General features: G+C 35.3%; 1 protein-coding gene across 1 annotated transcript; it reads left to right on the top strand.

Annotated features, from left to right (window-relative positions):
• The first annotated feature begins 1,159 nt into the window (after window positions 1-1,159).
• On the top strand, window positions 1,160-24,748 carry LOC136040942 (zinc finger protein 782-like). The gene is made up of 4 exons (XM_065725384.1): window positions 1,160-1,247; window positions 4,002-4,166; window positions 12,970-13,146; window positions 19,405-24,748. The coding sequence occupies exons 2-4, from the start codon at window positions 4,124-4,126 to the stop codon at window positions 20,514-20,516; spliced, it is 1,332 nt and encodes a 443-aa protein (XP_065581456.1). The 5' UTR covers window positions 1,160-1,247; window positions 4,002-4,123; the 3' UTR covers window positions 20,517-24,748.
• Window positions 24,749-26,007: the final 1,259 nt, after the last annotated feature.

Genomic DNA, 26,007 nt, shown 5'->3' with positions numbered 1-26,007 from the left:
ATGGTGATTTACTAACCTGGCTCAGATCCCTCTTTCTTTTGCAAAATCACTGTCCCACCTTCTTCCAAGCAAATAACTTCATATTCCATTGCTTCATTCTTGTCCATATTTATTTTTTGTTGAATGAGATTTTAGTTGAAGAAGGTGAATTATGTACTTACTGCGCTAACCATTCTTTTGAGCACGGTAAGAAAATCACTTACTGCGGTTACTGCCGGCAGTAACTATTCTCGTTCCCAGTGGGTTGGGCAGTAACCATTTTCCCGCTAGGAACGGAAATAGTAACCATTCGGTTACTACAGTAAGTACCTTAGGCTTATGTTCTATAGGCCTATCCAGAAATGGTAAAATTCTAGTTTAGCTAGAAACTTAGAAAGGGGTTAGGTTAGGGGAATGAAATTTTCAGTAATGAATCCAGGGCCAAAAACATACTCAGAGAAGGTATTGCCAAGCATCCATGTTAACCCTTTTCTGGTCTCTTAGTCTTTGAAACTTGCCTACTTTACAGGCCTATTACCAATTGAAATTTTAACAAAAAATGGTAAAATTCTAGTTGAGTGACTTCTTGCTATCTCAGAAACGGGTTAGGTTAGGAAAATGAAACTTTCAGGGATGGGTCTACAGGCTAAAGTATATCCCGGGAAGGTATTTTAAAGTACCCATCTCCACTCATTCTACCATACAATTTATGGTAATGGTCTCTCATACAATTTATGGAAATGGAAATCTACCTCTAGAGGGGCCTGAAATTTGCCTATATGACAGGTTACCTATTGCAATTTTCACAAAACAACATTTTACCTTAACTTTCAGTTACCAGTTGCTTTTTCTCTGCCTTAAGTTCTGAAAATGCAATTGCTGTTATTTGAGTAGAAATCTGAGCCATATCAATTTTTTTTTTCAAAATTTAGGAAATGTATTTGCATATCTTTAAAACCTTATAAAGTGGGATTGAGCAAAGTTGTGAAGGTGAAAACAATTTTGTTGTGCTTCATTCAAGCACAAGATCTATTTTGCAAGCTTTCACTTTTATAACACACATATTTTTGAAGGTCATCAAAGATCAGGGTTCCTCTAGAAAGAGAAGGAGTGGAGGTAGGTGTTTGAAAATACCTTCCTGGGACATACTTTAGCCTGTGGACCCATCCCTGAAAGTTTCATTTTCCTAACCTAACCCCTTTCTGAGATAGCAAGAAGTCAATCAACTAGAATTTTACCCTAAAAATAACATTTTACCTTAATTTCCAGTTAGTATATCAGTTTTTCTCTAGTTTTAGTTCTGAAAATGCAATTACTGTTATTTGGGTAGAATTTTAAGCCATAGCCTAGGTATAGCTTCCTATTTGGAGGGTCTTACCTCTGTTGTGGATAGATAGGGATGATTTTTTATGTATATCTAGGAATCCATAATTTTTTTTTGGTAGCATATTAATGGCATCCAGAGTAGCCTATGCTATTTAGTTGGTGCTTGCATGGTGCTTAACAATTTTTCAATTAATTTTCATTTTGAAATGTATCTTTCACTGCTTAGCAGTATGATTTTGAAAATCACTTCTTACTATAAAAATCAAAAGACAGAAAAATATATAGGAAGCTAGTTCCAAAAGTACAAAATATTTTATGGTGTTTCACTTTCCCAGGAGGAAGGGACTTTGCTACTTCCTTACAGGCCCCTATGAATTTATATTAGTTATAAGTCTTCAAGCCTAGGGGCTTAGACTGGCTTGCTTCTGAGTAGTGTTGCAAATTGTAAAATATAAATTAGATATTTTATGTATTTAGGCCTACTATGATTTTATAGAACCCCATAAAATTGGGATTTTATGTCTTTACTGACATTTTTTATTGTACCTTGCAGTTGAAATAGCACAAAACTATGCAATGGCTGGGAGAAAAAAATGTTGATAAGATATCATTGTGATTTTTACTGGATACACCACATGGCAAAAGAAAACAATACAATTGTTAATTGCACTCATTGATTTCATTGTGAAGTGTTTATAATTGAGTCATAAATAGATATTTGGCTAGCCTTTCTCTTACAGCATATCACTTTATTTGAATAACTATATTCTCTACTCTTTTATTTAATCTTTCTGCTAAAAAATGTTTCAGAGAGCAATATCATTTAGTGTATGGCTCTCTAGCAATGTTTCCAAGTCTAAAGCCTTGAACACATGTAGATTATTTTAGTGGCAATTTGGATAATTGAATATAATTTTTTTCTCTTCAGCATGAAATGTCAAAACTGTTGAAATATTGCCTGAAATAAAATTATGTGTGCAGTTTTAGACTAGGTTGTAGACTGTAGATATCTCTACCCTAAGACACTTTAATGTTTTGATATGCTTTGTAAAGTCAGACAGCCTTATAGCACCAAGACACACTTGGCATTTTTGCCAACCATTTATTTTACTGATCATTCTGAGTTATATATGATAGTATTGCAATGTTCACATTTGGCAGAAAAAAAAATCATCTAGTTGTCACCACAATAAACAAAGGTCAAAATGTATGATTGCATATATTAACACCCATGCCAAGATGGAAGGGGGGACACTTAGTATTTTTTCCCTTTTTTTTTGTTTTTACTTATGATTGATGAGTAGGTTGGGAAGGCTGTCATAGCTGCAGTCCTGGCCGACTGCAAGCCATCCTGGCCAAGTGGGTTGATGTGCTGGATTCGGGATCCCTTCTCTGAGAGGACGCGGGTTCGAATCCCAGTGTACCAAATTCTTCAGTTTGGGATGGGGTCAGTGACATGACTCTGTAAGCTTAGCCAGAGTCGACCCAGCTCTAAATTGGTACCTGGAGAAGTCTGGGGAAGGTAAACAGGAAGGGTGTGCAAAAGCACAGGATGGCTGGCCCCCAACCCCTTATTGCACTTCCTGGCTGAAGGGCCAAGAAACAGAGATCAGCACCGCTGGTATGGACTGTAAAGTCTAATGCTGTATCCTATACCTTTTACTTTTTTTTTACATGGCTGCAGTTCAGATCTGAGATGCCTGGCAAGGCTTTGTAGATGTAGATTGTAGGCTTTGTAGATGCCCTATGCACCATTCCTGGCTGGAGGGTCTAAGGCCAAAGGTTGCCAAGAGTGTATCATAAAAGAATTTAAATTGGAAGTAATAAATGATTTTTTTTTTCCTAGGGAGGGAGAAAATGATGATAAGAAAAAGAAAATGCTATATGGTTTGATCAGGGAGTATCCCAAAATCTTAGGAAAACTGGGATCAGGGGATTGGGCATAAATTATTCCCTATCATTGACCATGACAAATCAAGCCCATTTATTACCAATAAATAAATCAAGGATTAATTCAATTTATATGCCCTAAACTGAATAGTATTTATAAAAAAAACTTGAATTTATTTACATCAAGAAATTTTCTACCTATTAGTTTTTGTAGTAAAGGTATTACCTTTTTAAGCCTGGGAAATTCAAAATCTTACCAAGTACTATAAAAAGCTGAAATAATGATAGAACAAAAAAAGGGCTCAACTGGTCTTCTAGCTACAGGTCAACTCTAAAATAGCAATTTTATCCTATATTTCTGTGGGAGTACCTTTTTTTTCCAATTTCACTGACTGGGTTTTTATTTTATTGTAATTTTACAACTAAAAATTAACAATGTTTTGCCAAAAGGTTTTAATTACAGCAGAGAGAATTAAAAAGTATATTGGTCCAACTGGACCAGCTAAATAAATGGAATGTTGTAAAAAGTGAAAAGTGTTCTAAGTAGTATGTTTTACCTACTGGTATAAAATCAGTTCAAAAGTTAGTTTTTTCTCTTTTAACTTTTTCATTTAAAAGGTGGGAATTTTTTCTAGAAACTAAATATTTACAGATGAATTTTGGATAGAATAGCAAAATCTAATCTATTTACAATAAGACTATTGTTATTGCAGTTGGTTGCTATAAGAATTGAAATTTCAGTAAATTTGCCTTGAATGCAGGAATTTCCATGCTTCTCATGCTTATATCTTCTAATTATTTTGTAGGTTTTCTGCTACTTCACCTCCTTTTGAAGATGTGATATTGTAATTATTTAGATGTCAGAGATTTCAAATTGTGTGGGAGAGTCAAGCAAGAATGACTGTGTTTTTGACTCAACTAGTGAAAGATGGAAATACCTAAGCTCTTTGGTATCACTGCTGTTAAGCAAGGTAATTTGTAATGTGAGCAGTCGAGCCAATTTTTTCTTCAAAATAGTATAGTCATAAAAATTCCTTACCTGTTTTTGCTCACTTGAAAAATCTGTTTAAAATATCATAAAACCTAATTTATTTATAGAGTAATTTTTTTCACAAAGATACTTTTTGGCTAAAGCTGTGTTACTCATGTGTTTTACTACCTGTGTGAAATTTATATAAATTAAATTATTTTATTAACTCTTTTTCAAGAACTAAAAGTTTGAAACAGCTTTTTTTTACTTTAACATGAAGAGGGGGTTGTTGAAAAGAGGTAGAAAGAGTTCTCTCTATCTTTTTGTGTTTTTAAAAATAGAGCTTAAACCTGTTTTTTTTACCAGTTGTGATTGCATAGAAACAGGTATTGTATAATGTTTGTAGTCAACCAAAAAATTGAATTGTTAAGCTGAAAAACCAATCATTAACAACAAGTTTTAAGCAGGACATATAAAAAAAATGCCTTAGTACACTGTCTTGTGCCTAACTACAACAATGTTGGCCCAAATCCAACCAAAATTCTATTGACTGGCAAGTGCTCCTCAGCATCAATAAGCAATACTCTAAGTTTTAACAAGCATAAAACCAAATGATTAAAAGAAGTATATGTATTTGATGTCTGTCACCTGAGCTTTGGTCAAATCTTTTATATCTCAGCTTTATCAAATTTGTTTCTTAAAAGTCACCCCTTCTCCAAGCTTTTCTACTTTTTATTCTGAAGCATGAAGGTACTATAGATACTAGTAATCAAACAGTTTGTGGTAACAAACTGTAGTAAGGAGCAACCTGGCTCAATATTAACCAAAACCCTAAAAAATGGAATTTCGATACCAATAGTTACATTAAAAGAATCGCATGTTAATGCTGATTTTAAATATATAAGTTTCATCAAGTTTAGTCTTACCCATCAAAAGTAACAAGCCTGAAAAAATTTGCCTTATTTTAGAAAATAGGGGTAAAAACCCACTTTTAGTCATAGAATCTTAACGGAAATCACACCATCAGATTCAGCATATCAGAGAACCCTACTGTAGAATTGTCAAGCCCCTATCTACAAAAATATGGAATTTTGTATTTTTTGCCTGAAGACAGATCATGGATGCATGTTTATTCGTTTGTTTGTTGTTTTTTTTTTTCCAGGGGTGATTGTATCCACCCAGTGGTCCTAGAATGTTGCAAGAGAGCTCATTCTATCAGAAATTAAAAGTTCTAGTGCCGTTTTTAAGTGACCAAAAATTGGAGGGCACCTTGGCCCCCTCCCATGCTAATTTTGTCCCGAAGTCACTGGATCAAAATTTTGAGATAGCCATTCTGTTCAACATAGTCAAAAACTTCATAACTATTTCTTTGGGGATGAATTGATCCCCCACAGTCCCCAGGGGAGGGGCTGCAAGTTACAAACTTTGTCCATTGTTTACATATAGTAATGGTTATGAAGTGTACAGTCGTTTTCAGGGGGACTTTCGCGTTGGGGTTGGGGGAGGGGGTTACGCGGGTGGATCTGTCCGTGGAGGAATTTATCATGAGGGATGAGAATTTCCATGAAGGGGTTGCAGGATTTTCTAGCATTATTTTAAAAAAAGCAATGAGAAAATATTTTTTTTTCAACTCGCAGTAGTGAGCAGCATTAAAACTTAAAACGAACATAAAATATTGTGTATATAAGGGGGCTTGTCTCCTCCACAATACCAGGCTCTTTATGCTAAAGTATTCTTAGTAATTTCAACTATTTATTCTATGGCCTTTGTGATTCAGGGGTCACTCTTAAGGATTTGGGACAAAATTCAAGCTTTAGTGTAAAGGGCAAGGTATTGACGAGGAGGCGAAAGCCCTCATATCCGTAATAAAAATACACTTCGTTACGTAAGTTAATTCTTAAGGTATGTATGTTTATTACTAACAAAAACATTTGTAAAAAAAATCTAGTTGCACTTTTAAGTAAATAAAAATTGGATGGCATCTAGGCCTCCTCTCCCACCCCATTTTTTATGGCACTTGGTATTAACCAAGTGACATATAGCAATCGCAAATTCTGTCGGTCTGTCGGTCCTGGTTTTGCTACTTTAGGCACTTCCAGGTAAGCTAGGACAATGAAATTTGGCAGGCGTATCAGGGACCAGACCAGATTAAATTAGAAATAGTCGTTTTCCCGATTTGACTATCTGGGAGGGGGGGAGTGGGGGTCCGTTAATTCGGAAAAATAGAAAAATTGAAGTATTTTTAACTTACGAACGGTTGATCAGATCTTAATGAAATTTGATGTTTGGAAGGATATCGTGTCTCAGAGCTGTACCTAAAATCTTGGAAAACACTCAGAGTGGAGGGATCGGGATGAAACTTGGCGGGAAAAATAAGCACAAGTCCTAAACATGATTGATATAATCGGAACGGATCCGCTCTCTTTGGGGTAGTTGGGGGGGGGGGGTAATTCTAAAGAATTAGAAAAAATGAGGCATTTTTAACTTACGAACAGGTGATCGGATCTCAATGAAATTTGATATTTAGAAGGATATCGTATCTCAGAGCTCTTATTTTAAATTCTGACTGGGTCTGGTGACATTGGGGGGGGGGAGTTGGGTGGGGGAAACTAAAATCTTGGAATACACTTAGAGTAGAGGTATCGGGATGAAACTTGGTGAGAAAAATAAGCACAAGTCCTAGATACATGACTGACATAACCGGAACGGATCCGCTCTCTTTGGGGTAGTTTGGGCGGGGAGGGGGGTTAATTCTGAAAAATTAGCAAAAATGAGGTATTTTTAACTTACGGATGGGTGATCGGATCTCAATGAAATTTGATATTTAGAAGGATAGCGTGTCTCAAAGCTCTTAATTTAAATTCCCACCGGATCTGGTGACATTGGGGGGAGTTTGGGGTGGGGGAGCCTAAAATCATGGAAAACACTTAGATTGGAGGGATCGGGATGAAAATTGGTGGAAAAAAAAGCAGAAGTCTTAGATACGTGATTTACATAATTGGAACGGATCCGCTCTATTGGGGGGGGGGGGTTAATTATGAAAAATTAGAAAAAATGACGGATTTTTAACTTTACGAAGGAGTGATCAGATCTTCATGAAACTTCATATTTAGAAGGACCTCGTAACTGAGATCTCTTATTTTAAATCTCAACCGGATCCAGCGTCATTGGGGGGGGGCAGTTGGGGGGACCAGAAATCTTAGAAAATACTGAAAGCGGAGAGATCAGGATGAAACTGGATGGGAAGAATAAAAACCTGTCTAAGATATGAGACTGACATAACAGGACCGGATCTGCTCTCTTTGGTGGAGTTGGGGGGGGGGGGGTAATTTTGAAAATTGGGGTATTTGTAACTTACGAAAGGGTGAACAGATCTTGATGAAATTTGATATTTAGAAGGATCTTGTGCTTTAAAACTCTAATTATAAATTCCGACCAGATCCTGTGACATTAGGGGGAGTTGGAGGGGGAAACCGGAATTCTTGGAAAACGTGAAAATTGGGGTATTTTTATCTTAAGAGTAGGTGATCGGATCTTAATGAAATTAAATTAAAAAAAACTAGTTTTTTTTAACTGGAAGTAAGGAGCGACATTAAAACTTAAAACGAATAGAAATTATTCCGTATATGAAATGGGTTGTCACCTCCTCAACGTTTTTAATTGTTTTAAAAAGTAGAAGTGTGGCAAAGAGTCAAACAAGAATGAGCCCTCTTGCGATATTCTAGGACCACTTGGTCGATACGATGACCCCTGGGGAAAAAAACAAAAAACAAACAAACAAATAAACACGCACCCGTGATTTGTCTTCTGGCAAAAAATACGAAATTCCACATTTTTGTAGATAGGAGCTTGGAATTTTGCTATAGGTTTCCCTGATACACCGAATGCGATGGTGATATTTTCGTTAAGATTCTATGACTTTTAGGGGGTGTTTCCCCCTATTTTCCAAAATAAGGCAAATTTTGTCAGGCTCGTAACTTTTGATGACAAAGACTAAATTTGACGAAACTTATATATTTAGAATCAGCATGAAAATCCAATTCTCTTGATGTAAATTTTAGCATCAACATTCCGTTTTTTAGAGTTTCGTTTACTATTGAGCCGGGTCGCTCCTTACTACAGTTCGTTACCATGAACTGTTTGATTGATATTTAGGAGGAATTCATGTCTCAGAGCTCTTATTTCAAATTCCGACCAGATCTTTTGACATTGGGGGAGTTGGGGGGGATCTTGGAAAACACTTGGAATGGACGAATCGGGATGCAGCTTGGTGGATAGAATAAGCAAATGTCCTTGATACGTGATTGACGTAACCGTACTGGATTCGCTCTCTTTGGGGGAGTTGGGGGGAGGGGTTTAGTGATTTGGTGAGTTTGGTGTTTCTGGATGTGCAAGGACGATGAAAATTGGTAGGCGTGTCAGGGAGCTGCACAAATTGACTTGATAAAGTCGTTTTCCCAGATTCGACCACCTGGGGGGCTAAAGGGAGAGGAAAAATTAGAAAAAATTAGGTATTTATAACTTACGAGTGGGTGATCAGATCTTAATGAATTTTGATATTTAAAAGGACATCAAAGCTCTTATTTTAAATCCTGGCCTGCATTAAGCCTCTGATTTTCCTTATAAATCAATCTGTTGATTCTTAGAATTTTGTTATAGCTCATACCATATGAGCTCTTGGCTCGTAGCTCTTCTTGCCTCGTCACAAGTGCCATATGAGCTCTTAGCTCTTGTTTTATCAAATCGTCCAATCAAAACTATGAGAAACCCATTGAACAAAAAAAATAATACGCAAATTTCGTTTTAATTATTCACGTGTGGTGAGCCCAAATCAAAACATGCATTAATTCAAAAACGTTCAGAAATTAAATAATTTTTTTTTAACTGCAAGTAAGGAGTGACATTAAAACTTAAAACGAACAAAAATAATTCCGTATATGAAAGGGATTTTCCCCTCCTCAAAACCTCACTGTTTACGCTAAAGTTTTTTATTTTTCTAAAAGTAGAGTTGTTAGAAAAGTCAGACTTTATGCGTAAAGAGCGAGACGTTCTGGAGGGGACAATCCCTTTCATATACGGAATAATTTCTGTTCGTTTTAATTTTTAATGTTGCTCCTTACTTGCAGTTAAAAAAAAACTTGTTTTTATGGCACTTGGTATTAACCAAGTGACATATAGCAATCGCAAATTCTGTCGGTCCCGGTTTTGCTACTTTAGGCACTTCCAGGTAAGCTAGGACGATGAAATTTAGCAGGCGTATCAGAGACCGGACCAGATTAAATTAGAAATAGCCGTTTTCCTGATTTGACCATCTGTGGGGGGGGGGTGGAGGGTCTGTTAATTCGGAAAAATAGAAAATGAAGTATTTTTAACTTACGAACGGTTGATCAGATCTTAATGAAATTTGATGTTTGGAAGGATATCGTGTCTCAGAGCGGACATTTTAAATCCCGACCGGATCTGGTAACATTGGGGGGGGGAGTTGAGAGGGGGAAACCTAAAATCTTGGAAAACACTTAGAGTGGAGGGTTCGGGATGAAGTCTTATATACATGATTTACATAATTGGAACGGATCCGCTCTATTGGGGGCGGGGGTTAATTCTGTAAAATTAGAAAAAATGACGTATTTTTAACTTACGAAGGAGTGATGGATCTTCATGAAACTTCATATTTAGAAGGACCTCGTAACTCAGATTTCTTATTTTAGATCTCAACCGGATCCAGCTTCATTGGGGGGGGGGCAGTTGGGGGGATCGGAAATCATAGAAAATACTTAAAGCGAAGAGATCTGGATGAAACTGGATGGGAAGAATAAAAACCTGTCTAAGATACATAATGTCTAATATATATAATATATTATAATAATATATATATAATATATAATATATAATAATATATATAATATTATATATTATAATATATTATATTATGTCTAATATAAAAGACATAATAATGTCTATGGGTGGAGTTGGGGGGGGGGGGGGTAAGTTGGAACAATAAGGTATTTGTAACTTAGGAAGGGTGTCCAGATCTTAATGAAATTTGATATTTAGAAGGATCTTGTGCTTCAAAGCTCTAATTTTAAACAACGACCAGATCCTGTGACATTGGGGGGAGTTGGAGGGGGAAACCGGAATCCTTGGAAAACGGGAAAATTGGGGTATTTTTATCTTACGAACAGGTGATCGGATGTTAATGAAATTTGATATTTAGAAGGAATTCATGTCTCAGAGCTCTTATTTCAAATCCCGACCAGATCTTTTGACATTGGGGGGAGTTGGAGGGGAAAATCTTGGAAAACACTTGGAGTGAAGGAATCGAGATGAAGCTTGGTGGATAAAATAAGTCAATATCCTTGATACGTGATTGACGTAACCATACTGGATTCGCTCTCTTTGGGGGAGTTGGGGGGGGTCAGTGATTTGGCGAATTTGGTGCTTCTGGTCGTGTTAGAACGATGAAAATCGGTAGGCGTGTCAGGGAGCTGCACAAATTGACTTGATAAAGTCGTTTTCCCAGATTCGACCATCTGGGGGGCTAAAGGGAGAGGAAAAATTAGAAAAAATGTGGTATTTATAAGTTACGAGTGGATGATCAGATCTTAATGAATTATGATATTTAGAAGGACATCATGACTCAGAGCTCTTATTTTAAATCCTGACCGGTATTAAGCCTCTGATTTTCCTTTTACATCAATCTATTGATTCTTAAAATTTTGTTAGAGCTCATACTATATGAGCTCTTGGCTCTTAGCTATTTTTGCCTCGTCACAAGTGCCATATGAGCTCTTAGCTCTTGTTTTATTTATTTATTACTCTTCTTAAAGCATATGCTATATTTTACTGCAAAGATTCTCAACATGGTAAAGAGAATGTGTGAATCTCCTCCTGCAAACCATTTGTTCTTTTATTTTTAAAAACATTCAGTACTTTTAATATCAAAAGGCCTGGAAAACACTAGCCTTTTTCAAATAAAATTAAAAAAAAGAGTTGACAATTTTTTATTTATTTTTTTATTGGTCTAAGCTTCCTCACCTTGCATAGGTTCTGCCAAGATTGACGGAACAAAAGAGATATCCATTCATGCTACCTGAATTGAATGAAAATTAGAACAGTTTCTGTTTGCGCTTTGTGCTGCTAATCTATGTAGCAGCACAGTTGGTGTAAAGCTTACCGCCTCCACTCCTTCCATCCTGGTCTTCACGGTTTGTATAAAGGTTTGCATGATTCGTGATGATAGTACTTTTGAAAGTATGTTTTGTTTCAATTTGACATCAGAGGGGTTTCAGCCTCTAAAAATAAAAAAATATTTAAATAATTACATATTACTATTCTATTTAACCTGACTAATAACTGAAATATCTGAATCATTGTACATTGGAAGGTATTTTTCACATGACAGTTTCTTAGAGACTACACTTTTAAACTTTTGCAAATTGTTTGCCAAATTTTGCTCTTTTACTTGGTTGCAGGTATACATCAAACTTTGAAATGCAAAAGAATATATATTATTGTTTATGGATGTATAGGCGTGTGGTTTATGGTAGAAGATATATAGATATTCATAAGATCAACTAGTCCATAGTCCAGTTCTCAATAGTCCAGTTCTCAAATAAATCTAAGAAATTGTTCAAGAGCACATCATATAAATGGCCAAAAAGGAGCAAATTAACAACAAGGTACAAATAATTTTCTTGTTGTTGATGGGTAGGGGGATTTCAAGTTTTACTATATGGTTTTAACAACGATGATTTCAGTTGTTCATGTTTTATTTCTACTTTTTGTCAATTCTATGGGAGGTTATACTTTAAAATTAAAAAAAAATAATAATCAAAATCAATATGCTGCTAAATTTGACTAACTATTTTAAAGATTATCCCCAAAATTAAAAAAATTATCAAGTTGAATTTTTTACATGATATTGAGTGGTTTTTTTTCTCTAGTCTAGGAATTGCCAATGTTTAAAACAAAAACAGCAAGAAAAAATTTAGCAAGTTCGGGATTCCGAGTTTTCATTTTCGATTTCAACACTTCAATGTTTCAATGTCATTTTAGTGTTGAATTTTACCTCTAATCTAAGAATATTTATTGGTAAAAAAATGATTCTTAGCCAAACAATGTAGCAGTATAAGACTGAATTCCAAGCTTACATTGTCCATTTCAACACACTTCATTGTTCCAATATCACTTTAGGGCTTAAAAAAAACAAGACTCATCAGGGTTTCTTCCCCTTTTCGAAATTTTCCTAAAAATATGTTACAATAAAAAATAGGAAGTTTACAACTGTGTACGTATCAATTGGATGCTATTTATATAAAAAGGTTAATCAGAGACGTCCAGCCAAAATAGGATTTTGTCAGGTTTTTAATGCAAGTGACTAAAAATTTCCAGTTAAGGATTTCAACAATGGGGACTCCTATGGTACTCTTTCTAATCCCAATTCAGTGCCAAGTTTTACGGCTTTCAAGCTCTTTTTAAATTCTCATAAATATTTTCTTTATAAACTTTGTTTGCCCATCATTTGCTCTTTACTAGGGAAGTAGCTATTGTTTCAACTACGACAACTTTTTTGACAAGACTTAAAATAATTGGCCATTATCCTCGTATTGCTGTTTAGTTTTAAACTGTATCTCTTTCTCAAAATCTTTGCTCTTCTTCTTCTTTATTAATTTACGGAGTCTCTAGGATGAATATACCTTTACCATCAATTAAGTACCATATAAACAATTTTGGCACCCCAAATGTTATGTAAATTCCCACTTGTTTTGAGGGGTTTTGTACGATTTTTATTCTAATTTTTGTAGAAGCTGAAGATACATCTTCAAACGATAATAAAGATATATCTGCAAGTGCACGTCCGAATTTACTTACGGGAAATGAAGCCAATTTATTTGCTGTTTATCCGGTCATCTCAGCAGATTTTCAAAATAAGGCTGATCATCTTAAACAAGAGTTGAACATTGATGGGGAGGTCAACAAAGGTATGATTCAGATGTTCTCATCTTCTTCTGTATATTTGTCTGTCCAAACTATGTCTTCGAACATCTCTCTTAATGGACTTGCCGCTCATTATTAACTTTCCCGAATTTTATACGTAAAAAATACACAAAAATATTTATCTGGCAACATGTTAACTGAAACCTCATAGTCACATGGGTGAATAACAAAATTAATCACATTTAGTCAACTGTATTCACATCTTATTTCTACACTGTGGAAGTTGCTTCATGTTTCGTAATTACTTAATATTTGTTCTCTGCATGTAATTTTACATATTTTCCCTATTTTTTAAGAAATAAGTGAATAATATTTTTCTCGCTGTTTTTAATGCTAAGGTTAAGTTAACGTTGAGTGTTTGAACTCAATAATAAAAAGTTATATCTTGCACTTCCTTTGGCATTATGGTGGAGGGTTGAAGATAGGTTTTTATTACATCTGAGTGCACTGCTGGCATCTCGAAGCAATTATTATAGCAGTTATATTATTATTAGATCAGTATTATTAGGGCAATTATCTACTCTTTGGGGTGAAACTTGGTAAGAAAAATAAGCATAAGACCTAGATACGTGATTGACGTAACTGGAACGGATCCACTCTCTTTGGGGGAGTTAAGGGGGAGGGAAAGTTAATTCTGAAAAATTTGAAAAATCGAGTTATTTTTAACTTACGAAGGAGTGATCGGATCTTAATGAAATTTCATATTTAGAAGGACCTCGTAACTCAGATATCTTATTTTAAATCCCGACTGGATCCAGTGTCATTGGGGGAAGGGGGGGGGGGGGACCGGAAATCTTGGAAAACACTTAAAGCGGAGAGATCAGGATGAAACTTGGTGGGAAGAATAAGCACAAGTCCGAGATACGTGACTGACATAACCGGACCGGATCCACTCTCTTCGGTGGAGTTGGGGGGAGGGAGTAATTCGGAAAAACTAGAAAAAATGAGGTATTTGTAACTTACGAACGGGTGATCAGATCCTAAAGAAATTTGATATTTAGAGGGATCTTGTGCTTTAAAACTCTTACTTTAAATCCCGACCAGATCCAGCGACATTGGGGGTAGTTGGGGGGGGGGACCGGAATTCCTGGAAAATGTGAAAATCTAGGTATACGAATAGGTGATTGGATCTTAATAAAACTTGATATATAGAAGAATTTTGTGTCCCAGATGCTCCATTTTCAATTTGAATCGGATCCAAGGTCAAGAAGGGCTGGAGGGGAAAAACAGAAATCTTGGAAACTGGAAATCTTGGAAAACGCTTAGAGTGGAGAGGTCTGAATGAAACTTGATGGGAAGAATAAGCACAAGTTATAGATACGTGATTGACATATTTGGAGTGGATCCGTTCTCTTTGGGGGAGCTGGGGGTTGTTAATTTGGAAAAATTAGAAAAATTGAGGTATTTTTAACTTAAGAACAGGTGACAAGATCTTACTGAAATTTGATATTTAGAAAGAACTCATGTCTCAGACCTGTGATTTCAAATTCCGACCCGATCTGTTGACATTGGGGGGAGTTGGAAGGGGAAACCGGAAATCTTGAAAAGCGCTTAGAATGGATAGATCAGGATGAAACTTGGTGGGTAAAATAAGCAAATGTCGTAGATATGTGATTGACGTAACCGGACTGGATCCGCTCTTTTTGGGGGAGTTAGGGGGTTGAGTGCTTTGGCGACTTTTGTTTTTCTGGACGTGCCAGGACGATGAAAATTGGTAGGTGTGTCAGGGAGCCGCACCAATTTACTTGATAAATTCATTTTCCCCGATTCGACCATCTGGGGGGCTGAAGGGAGAGGGAAAATTAGAAAAATTGAGGTATTTTTAAATTACGAGTGGGAGATCGGATCTAGATGAATTTTGATATTAAGAAGGACCTCGTGACTCAGAGCTCTTATTTTAAATCCCGACCGGCATTAAGCCTCTGATTTTCCTTTTAAATCAATATATTGTTTCTTAGAATTTTGCTAGAGCTCATTCCATATGAGCTCTTGGCTCTCTGCTCTTCCAATCTCGTCACAAGTGCCATATGAGCTCTTAGCTCTTGTTTTAATGATCAAATAGTTTATGGTAACTATAGTAAGGAGCGACCCACCTCAATAGTTAAAAAACTGAATTTTGATGCGAATAGTTACATCAAAAGAATTGCATTATAATGCTTATTTTAGATACATAAGTTTCATCAAGTTTAGTCCTACTCATCAAAAGTTAAGAGCCTGAGAAAATTCGCCTTATTTTAGAAAATTGGGGAAAACATCCCCTAAAAGTCATAAAATCTTGACGAAAATCACACCATCAGATTCAGCGTATCTGTGAACCCCACTGCAGAAGTTTCAATCTCCTATCTAAAATAATGTGGAATTGTGTATTTTTCGCCAAAAGACAGATCATGGAGGCGTGTTTTTTTTTTTTTTTTTTTTCAGGGGTGATTGTATCGACCCAGTGGTCCTGGAATGTTAAAAAAGGGCTCATTCTAACGGAAACTAAAAGTTCTAGTGCCCTTTTTAAGTGACCGAAAAACTGGAGGGCACCTAGGCCCCCTCCCACGCCCACTTTATCCTCAAAGTCACCAGATCAATGAGATAGACCAATTTTGAGACATCCATTTTGTTCAATTTAGTTGAAAACCTAATAAATATTTCTTTGGGGACGCATTCATCCCCTGCAGTCCCCGGGGGGGGGGGCTGCAAGTTACAGACTTTAACCATTGTTTACATACAGTAATGGTTATTCTGATGTGTGCAGACATTTTCAGGAGGACTTTTTCGCGCTGGGGTGGGAGTGGGTTACGTGGGAGGATCTTTTCATGGATAAATTTATCATGAGGGAAGAGAATTTCCGTGAAGGGGGCGCAAGATTTTCTAGTATTATTTGAAAAAAAAAACAATGAGAAAATAAATAAAGTTTTTTCAACTGGAAGCAATGAGCAGCATTAACTTAAAACAAACAGAAAATATTACGTATATAAGAGGTTTTGTCTCATCCACAATACCTTACTCTTTACTCTAAAGTATTTTTAGTAATTTGAACTGTTTATTCTACGGCCCTTGTGATTCAAGGGTCATTCTTAAAGAATCGGGACAAAATTCCAGCTTTAGTGTAAAGAGCGAGGTATTGACGAGGGGGCGAACCATATCGTGTACGTAATAAAAATACACAAATATAGAAGTTCATTACGAAAGTTATTTCGTAACTTACCTATATTTATTACTAACAAAACGTTCGTAAAAAAATAAAAAATTAAATAGGTCAATTAAAACTATGAGAAAGTTATTTAGCTAAAATAAAAAAAAAATTAATTTGCAAGTTTCGTTTTAATTATTCAGGTGCGGTGAGCCAAAATCAAAACATGTATTATTCAAAAATGTTCAGAAATTAAATTTAAAAAAAAGACGTTTTTTTTTTAAGTGCAAGTATAGAGCGACATTAAAACTTAAAACGAACAAAATTGTTCCATATATGAAAGGGGTTGTTCCTTCCTCAACGCCTCGCTTTTTACGCTAAAATTTCTTTAATAATTTAAAAAGTAGAGTTATGACAAAGAGTCAAACTTTAGCGTAAAGAGCAAGGTGCTGAGGAGGAGACAACCCCTTTCATAGAAGGAACAATTTCTGTTCGTTTAAGTTTCAATGTCGCTTCATACTTGCATTTAAAAAAAACTTGTTTTTTTACATTAAATTTCTCTAAAAGTCTACTTGGCCCATGAAACCCTTGGGTTTGAAAAACAATAGAAAACTGTTTTAATTCTAGATTGTCATAATTGCTTGGATTTATGTTGTAATTTTTTCTCATATGTCTATATAATTCTTTATTATTTAAAAATTTATATATTTATTTAAATCTTTATATTTATGAGTATACATTATATGTTATATTGCCTAATTATATACATTTAAAGTGGTCATTTTATAGACGAATTATGTTCTCTAAGATTTTTTTTTTTTTTTTTTTTTTTTTTTTTTTTTTTTTTTTTTTTTTTTTTTTTTTTTTTTTTTTTTTTTATAACTAGTAGCCTTTAGTTTGCGTTTAGTCTTCGATTGCAGGAGACGTCTTTATTATTTATAATCAAAATTATTTGTCTTGATTATTATAAAGACATTAGTTCACATAGTTTTGGTGGTAAAAAGAGGGAGGAAGTCACATTAGAATTCATACTTACCTATCAGGATGCCTACCTAAGACTAATACCTCAAATTGACTTTTATACATTATTTATTAAAGTAAGAGCTATTATAAGTAATTTATTATGTATTTGTATGGTTAAAATGTTAAAAGCTGAGATGTATACTAAGTAAAAACAAATTTAGTTTAGGTTAGTGAAAAAGCTTTAGGTATGAAAACAAAAGGAATGTAAAGAAAGTGGAGAAAGCATTAAAATATGAACTAAGGAGATGTGAAGTGGAGACCATGGATAAAATTGTTGAGGAACTGGAAGATGTGGCTAGACGGCATAATAGTAAAATATTATACTGACATGTTAATAAATTGAAAGGGAGTAGCCAATCTGGATTAGTCCCAGTTAAAGATAGAAATGGGGTCACAATTAGTGATAAAGAAAAAGTTAAAGTTAGATGGGTGGAACATTTTGTGAATGTGCTAAACCGTTATACAGTTGCAGGAGAAGATATAGATGAAAATGAAAAAGTTTGTGATACCTTGGATGTGAAGGAAGATTTGTTTAGTGAGGAAGAATTAGCGACAGCACTAAAAGTATTAAAAAATAATAAGGCCCCAGGTGCTTATAGTATGATTAATGAGTTTCTTAAATATGGTGGCTCTGAGGTTAGGAATAAGCTACTGAAGATTATGAAAATGATTTTTGAAAAGGGGGAAGTACCCAATGATTTTAGGAAAACCTTAATTAAACCACTGTATAAGAAAGGTGACAAGAGTGAGTGTCGTAATTATCGAGGCATTAGTCTGTTCTCTGTAGGTAGCAAATTACTGGGTAATATGGGAGATGCTTTAGACAAAGTTTTAAGGGAAGAACAATGCGGTTTTAGAAAAGGTAGAGGATGTGTCGACCAAGTTTTCACTCTTAGGTTAATAATTGAGAAGTCCCTTCGTTGTCAAACACCTTTGGTCCTCAGTTTTATCAATTATGAGCAAGCTTTCGATTCTGTTGATAGAAGAGTGTTAGCAAAGGTCTTATTCTTATATGGTATACCAGAAAAATACATTAAAGTGATTTGTGCTATGTACGAGAATAATACTGCTGCGGTTAAGGTAGGAAATGAGGCTAGCAACTGGTTTTGTATTAAATCAGGAGTTAAGCAGGGTTGTGTTGTATCCCCCTTTATATGGATCATTTTGATGGACTTCATCTTAAGGAGCACAGGAAAGGCAATTGGAGACCATGGAATCAGATGCGGAGGAAAAATGCTCCTGGACTTAGATTATGCTGATGATTTAAGCATATTAGATTAAAGTGTGAGCAAAATGAATGAATTTTTAGAGGTTTTGTGAGTTCGGGGTGCTAAAATAGGCTTGAAAATTAATGTTAAGAAGACTAAGTCACTAAGGCTAGGAATAAGTGAAGATGAACAGGTGACAATAGGTAACGAAAAGATTGATCAAGTTGGGAGCTTCAGTTACCTTGGTAGTATTATTAGTAAAGATGGTGGGAGCAGTGAAGATGTTAAATGTAGAATAGCTAAGGCCCAGGGTGTTTTTTCACAGTTAAAAAAAGTTTGGAAGAATAGAAAGATAACTCTGCAAACCAAGATTAGAATACTGGAAGCTACAGTGATGACAGTGGTCAAATATGGCTCTGAAGCATGGACACTCCGAAAAGCAGATGAAAATTTACTAGATGTTTTCCAGAGAAATTGCCTACGGATTGTTCTGGGTACCCGGCTGACTGACCTTATTTCAAACAGTAGGATGTACGAAAAATGTGGTTCAATCCCGCTTTCTAGGGCTATAATGAAAGAAAGGTTGAGATGGCTAGGCCATGTTCTACGGATGAAGGATGACAGATTACCGAAGATTGTCCTTTTTGGCCAACCGTCTGTGGCTACACGGAAAGCAGGTCGTCCTTGTCTGGGTTGGGAGGATATCATAAATAAGGATTTAAAGGACATGGGAACTTTCTGGGCGGGTGTAAACAGGGAGGCTTTAAATAAATTAGGCTAGAGGAGGAGCGTGCGTAGCTGTGTTGGCCTCAGGCGGCTTGGTGCTGCACTGAGTTAGTAGTAGTAGTAGTAGTAGTAGATTTATTTGAGTGAATTTTACTTTATTTCAGTTCATCCTGTTGGAACGATCAGTGACGATGGTAGCCACAAACAAGTATGTGGATTACCTAGCAGTCCAAGTCTTACAAAAATATGTCTTAAAAATGAAATCAATTTGAATTGTCAACATGAAATTACAAGTAACATTTGTGTTTTTGCTGAAAATAATGTAGCAAAACCGAAGGTTTCTAACACAAGAGAAAAAGCTTTTAAATGTGATGTATGCAAGAAAGGGTTTACTTCAAGTTCTGGTTTATATTATCATCGGAGAACGCATAATAGTGAAAAACCTTTCAAATGTGATAAATGTGACAAAACATTCTGCCGAAAAAGTACCCTTTCAGATCATCAAAGAACTCATACTGGAGAAAAACCATTCGAATGTGACATATGTAAGAAATGTTTTACTGCAAATACTGGTTTATCTCATCACCAAAGAACACATACTGGAGAAAAACCTTTCAAGTGTGATGTATGTGACAAAACATTCAACCAAAAAAGTGCCTTATCTTTTCATCGAGAAACGCATACTGGAGAAAAACCTTTCAAATGTGATACATGTGACAAAACATTCAACCAAAAAAGTGCCTTATCTTTTCATCATAAAACGCATACTGGAGAAAAGCCTTTCAAATGTGATATGTGTGACAAAGCATTCGGCCAAAAAATCGCCTTATTGCTTCATCAAAGAACGCATACTGGAGAAAAACCTTTCATATGTGATATATGTGACAAAATATTCTTGCATAAAAGCACCCTATCATATCATCAAAGAACGCATACTGGTGAAAAACCTTTCGAATGTGACGTATGTGATAAAACATTCGGCCTAAAAAGCACTCTTTTGGATCATCAAAGAACGCATTCTGGGGAAAAACCTTTTGAATGTGATATATGTAAGAAAGGCTTCACTTCAAGATATGGTTTATATTATCATCAAAGAACGCATACTGGAGAAAAACCTTTCAAGTGTGATATATGTAAGAAAGGTTTTGCTTCAAGATATGGTTTTTGTTATCATCAAAAAACGCATACTGGAGAAAAACCTTTCAAATGTGATATATGTGACAAAACATTCAGCAAAAAAAGCACCCTATTGCTTCATCAAAGAATGCATACTTGAGAAAAGCCTTGTTAATGCAATATTTGTGAGATATGTTTTGCTTCAAGCTCTGGTTTATTTCGTCATAAAAAAATTCATACTGACGAACAGCCTTATGAATAAAAGTAAGAAGTGTCTTACTTCTGCTAATTGTGAAGGATTTTTATAATTAGGTGATTATGTCGGCAAAAATTTCGATTTTTTTATTCTTGCTGAAAGGAACATCAGAGATGTGATTTGATAGTCATCCTGTGGTTGTAGGTTTTGTAGATTTTATAGATCTGATACGCGGAAACAAAATAGACACATACATTACATACTGTAATACACATAAGCAAATTTGATAAATTAAACGCGAATTATTCCTTTCCAAATCAATTTCAGTGCATCCAAAAATGTGCTAACGATCCCTTTAGAAGAAAGGACATAAAGCAATACGCACTCAAACAATAACGTGTGAATAGCTTGCTTCTTGGCAGACACATTGTTAAAATTTTTGAATAAGGAAATCTTGAGCAGGGAAACACAGTTTTCCGTTTGTTTAGAAGGCTCGTCATAGCCACTCGCTCTAAAAAAGCGAAAGTAACATCTACATCCCTCTGAAGATTTTTAAAAGGATACTAATCCATCCAAGGAGTGGAGGGATTAAGTCATCCTGAGGCTGTAGTGGTTTTTCATGAACCACAATGGAAAATCCTTTTGAAAAGTATATAAACACTAGTGCTATCACTGCTATCCTTGTTAGCGAAATCTCCAATAGTGAACACTGAAATAATGTAAAATTCAGTCAACTTAAAAATCATACAAGAAAAACATTCCTTTTGTGAATTTGAACTTTAGAACGTGATACTTTAAATCGAATATGACAAAATATTCAAGACTAGATGACGCCTGTAAACTATATTTTCTTATATGTTTTCTTTTCCACTTTTGTGGTTTAACTTTTGCTTTTGTCTCAAATGTTTTTGTTTCTTTTCTACGCTGTTGCAATTCTTTGTCGTTGACAAGTTTTATGTATGTATTTTTAGTTTTTTTTGTATTTTGGTTTGATTAACAGCTTGCTTTCTACTGCTAGTTGACCCCAAGTTCATTTTTCCTAAATAAAACAAGGGAAATTCGTGTTTTTATTAACATTGGTTAATTCACTGAGATTATTTTGGTGTAATCTTTTCGCTCATTGGCTGAAACTTGTTTTGATTTGGTAAAAGAGTTATCTTTAGGATTCGTCACTTATCCTCTATCACTTGGCGCTTCCTTTATTGCTTTTTACTTTATATTTACTTTACTATTTTATAAACATATTCAGTTATTCACAAACCTGAAAGATTGTTCTTTTTAAAGCCGTATTCTCTTTTGCATTTTCCTTCCAGCCATCTTTAGCTGATAATATTGCTCATATAATATTGCCAATTATCATACCCCTTAATTCAAAATTGTTTTTTTTTTTTATCTTTGCTGGGACTCCATCAACGCCCATCCATGCTTAAATTATGCTTCGGGGCATATAAGGTTTTTATATAAGGGGTTGTCATATAAAGTTCAGAGGTAGCTCATTTGATTGGAAATTGAAGGTTTGAGTTACTTTTTTAAAGAGTCAAAAGTGACGGAGGGCATCTATCCCCCTCCTTCTACACCCTCCTTTCCTTAAATGTATCCGGTGGATTTGAGATAGCCTTTTTCTTTTTAATAGTCCAACGATCAAATAACAAAAACTTCGGGGTCAACATACCCCCTTCCCCGCAAAACGTGGGGGAACTAATGGTTGTTACTTGTGTCTTGGGTGTATATAAGGTCTTATGGAAGAAATGGTCGTATAAACTTCGGAGGGGGCTCAAATTATTAGAAATTCAAAGCTCTAGTTCCATTTTTAAGAGTCAAAAGTAATCCGATGGCAACTAGCTCTCCCCCACCAACCCTATTTTCCCCAAATGTGTCCGATTGAATTTTTACATAGCTATTTTGTTCAAAATCGACTAAACAAAACAAAAAAAAACTCCAGGGATAACACCCCCCCCCCAGAATTATATTGCAAATGTTTTAAGTTATGCGCTCGGGGCATATAAGGTTTTTATGGAAGGAATGATTGTATAATTTCGTCGAGGGCTCATTCTATTGGAAATTGAAAGTTCTTTGTCCCTTTTAAAGTGTTACAAGGGACCAGAGGGGAACTATCCCTCCTGCCTTCTTTATTTCAAATCCATTCGATCGAATAGCTCTTGCACAAGTGTTATATGTTATTTACACGGGGCATATAAGGTTCTAATGCAAGGATTTTGAAAACTGTTCAAAGATTAGTTAAACCTTACCCTCAACCCTACTCAAAAACTTATGAACTATATTTTATTCCAAAAATTTAGCGAGCTGACCCTGGCCTTCTCTACATGCTCTCCCCACCCCAAAAAAAACGTTAACGATACCATATTCAAAAAATTACGGCAAGTCACTCCCGGCCCTCCATTATTCGAAGTCACACAAAAAACAGCTTATTAAAAAAAAAATTTCCCAAAACCTATGGCAGCTGACTCCTAGTCCTCCATAGCCCGATGTCCCTCCTTCTCTCAAAAATTATCAATGACCCACGGGAACTGGCCCTCCCTGTATCCCCCCCAAACTATTTTTAACAAAACAAACTTATTGAAGATATTCTATTCAAAAAATCATCGGAGTTGGCCCCTGGCCCTCCGTTCATGTCCCCCAACCAAAAAACTTATTAACGATATTCAATTATAAAGATCAAGGGAATTCAGTTTAATTTTATTAGCTCTTATCAAAAGAGCTAATTATCATATTCTACACTACAAACAAGAGTATGGCTACTGCTTGTTTTCCTAACGGTAAAAGCATAAGGCCTACTGCGTATTTGGCGTTTCTGTGATACATCAAACAGTTCGTGATAATGAACTGTAGTAAGGAGCAACCCGGCTCAATAGTAAACGAAACTTTAAAAAATGGATGCTTTTGATGCTAAAGGATACATCAAAATAACCGATCCAATAAATTCTGTATAAGATTTTAATTTCCCTCTCATTTAATTATTCTAGATAGTCAAAGAGACAAAATATTCAGTAATAAAGTAAATCCAAGTCAAGTTGAAGAGGTGTCTTAAGCTTTGGAGGGATCGCAACCAATGGATCATGAATAATAGTGTTTTCCAATATATCTTTCTTAATTTCTTCGTTGCGGCCTGACCAAATAATGCCCTATTTAAAAAAAAGTATCAACCAAATCATAAAGTCAATGTCAATAATACTTATAATCCCAAGGCTCGCCAATTCCCTCAAATACCGTCTAGCCGGAGGAAAAGTAGGAACTAGGTACCGAAAAAGGAACTCAAAACAACTCGGTTGTTTTCAGCTAAAAATAAGAAGATTGCAAAAACACCACAAAATAAAACATTTTTACGCCAAGGGACCAGGATAACCCGATGTTTTACTTTTAAATAAATGTCGTGCCCCCATTGTTTGGTATAAGCTAGAAAAAATCCCGAATGCGTCAAATACCAGGTCGTATACCATCCATTACTTGAAATTCGCCATTACAAGGAATTCCTATATGACCCCGAGCCAGAAGAAGATTTAGGCAAGGAAACGTACTATTCATGGGCATGACAAAACACACCAAAGAAAAAGGGACGCCTATAAAAGTAAAATGACTACCTTCCAACAATACTAATATTTTATCCTTAATTTCAATTTCCAAGGTAACCCTACTCATTTCCCATTGAATTTCTTGAGTCCCACGCTAAATCATAATGAAGTCCCCAAAGGTATCCCATCCATGAAAATTAAAATTGAGCCTTTACAGATAAATAAGAAGTCACTAACCCTCTGACCCCGTGCAACTTCGAGAGAGGTAACTTGCATTGAGTGAAATACTAACCTAACTAAAGAGAATGCTGAATTCTTAGCTTAGCAAAAATAATGAAATCACAACTTTTGCGTATAATCTTATAGAAACAATGATAAAATCTCTTAGCAACCCACAACTAAAGAAAGTAAACCCAACAAGTGAAGTCTCATATAAAATGCAAAAAATCCATAGCTTGAATAGTGTAAATAAATCATTTAGAGGAGATGTTCTGATTAGAACAGTAATAGACCTCGACTACTCCACACTACATTTCCTTCTGAAATTTCCTAGGGAAACCTTGAAAGATAGAGTAATAGTAAGGACTATGGCAAATCTGTTGTATTGTAATTTTATAATTGACGCATATTATTAGAATCAGTTGAATATATGAGGTCATCTGCCAATTCGACGTGCAAAATTTTCATAGAGACAATTCCACCTGCCCCGTGGTATCAGAGTACATTGCAAAAAAAAATTTGGCACATAAATGATGAAGATGACTTCACCATAATATGGCCCCTTAAATTTATCCGAATATTGATAGATCAGGGATATAATTAGTTAATGGAGGGAAACGTCCTTAAGACCTTGTATGACAATTGCTCGAATGTCACTTACGTGAATTCAATAACAAAAGCTCATATCTTCCAAATAACCCAACGCGATTATCAAGACAAAAAGAAAATTACACCCAATCTCTTCAAAGAGGATGAAAACTTCGGATCCAAAGTAATTCCTGGCTTTGATATTATAGTACATGAACAGAAATATTGTGACGAGTCACACGTACAGGTGATTTTTTCTGTCGTAGAAATCATAAAAAATCCCTTTTTGCTAGCCGAATAGTGCCGCAGGGTCATTCGGGAAAGAATGCAAAGAAGTGATATTGCCTCCATATTAGGCAGTCTCTACATTCCCAACCAATTATTAGTATATTTGATACATTTAAGAACCAACCAATATTATAGAGGTAATGTAGTTTTCGGATTGAAGTTTATGAGTCCAAATATATTGTTGTTCAAAGAGTACACCGTACAACCCGAGGATAAACCCAAATTAAAAGTAATTGCGGATGACCGTGGAATAGATCGAGTGTTTCTGTGAGTATTTCAAGGGTTTTGAACAAAACACATCAAATCACTCGATTTACTACTTACCCTACAGTAAATTACTATTTTGAAAAAATAAAACCCCAGTATACAAAAAAAAAAAATGTCCAGCTGTCACTAACATTACCGCAAGCAAATATAGTACTGCCTGGTGCAACAATAATATGCAATTAATTGTATAACTACGTTGTGAAGATGAAACGATGACTAATGACTAACCTTGCGGAATAGCAAAATGTATAAGCAAACTAAGCCACATATCGTTTAAAAAAAAAATGTTTAAATTATTTAATGCTTGATGAAAAATTGCTCGTCAATTGTCTATATTGCTTTAGTATGACCCTATTTAATCTATTGTATCTAGGAATCCCATTTGAATGGTGCTAGTAAACACGTGTTAATGTTACATAAAGATAGTACTTGATCGAATAAATCAAACAAACTACTACTCTACAAGAATAATGTTCCAACAATTAAGAAACACTCAATAGAAGACAAAGTCATTGTCATAGTGGGTATTATCATATATTAATTCATACTGAAGTGGTTTGGGG

The sequence above is a fragment of the Artemia franciscana genome, chromosome 21 (assembly GCF_032884065.1).
Source record: "Artemia franciscana chromosome 21, ASM3288406v1, whole genome shotgun sequence".
Taxonomy (NCBI): Eukaryota; Metazoa; Arthropoda; class Branchiopoda; order Anostraca; family Artemiidae; genus Artemia; species Artemia franciscana.
Note: the sequence above shows the minus strand (reverse complement) of the source record. Positions and strands in the feature narration are given on the sequence as shown.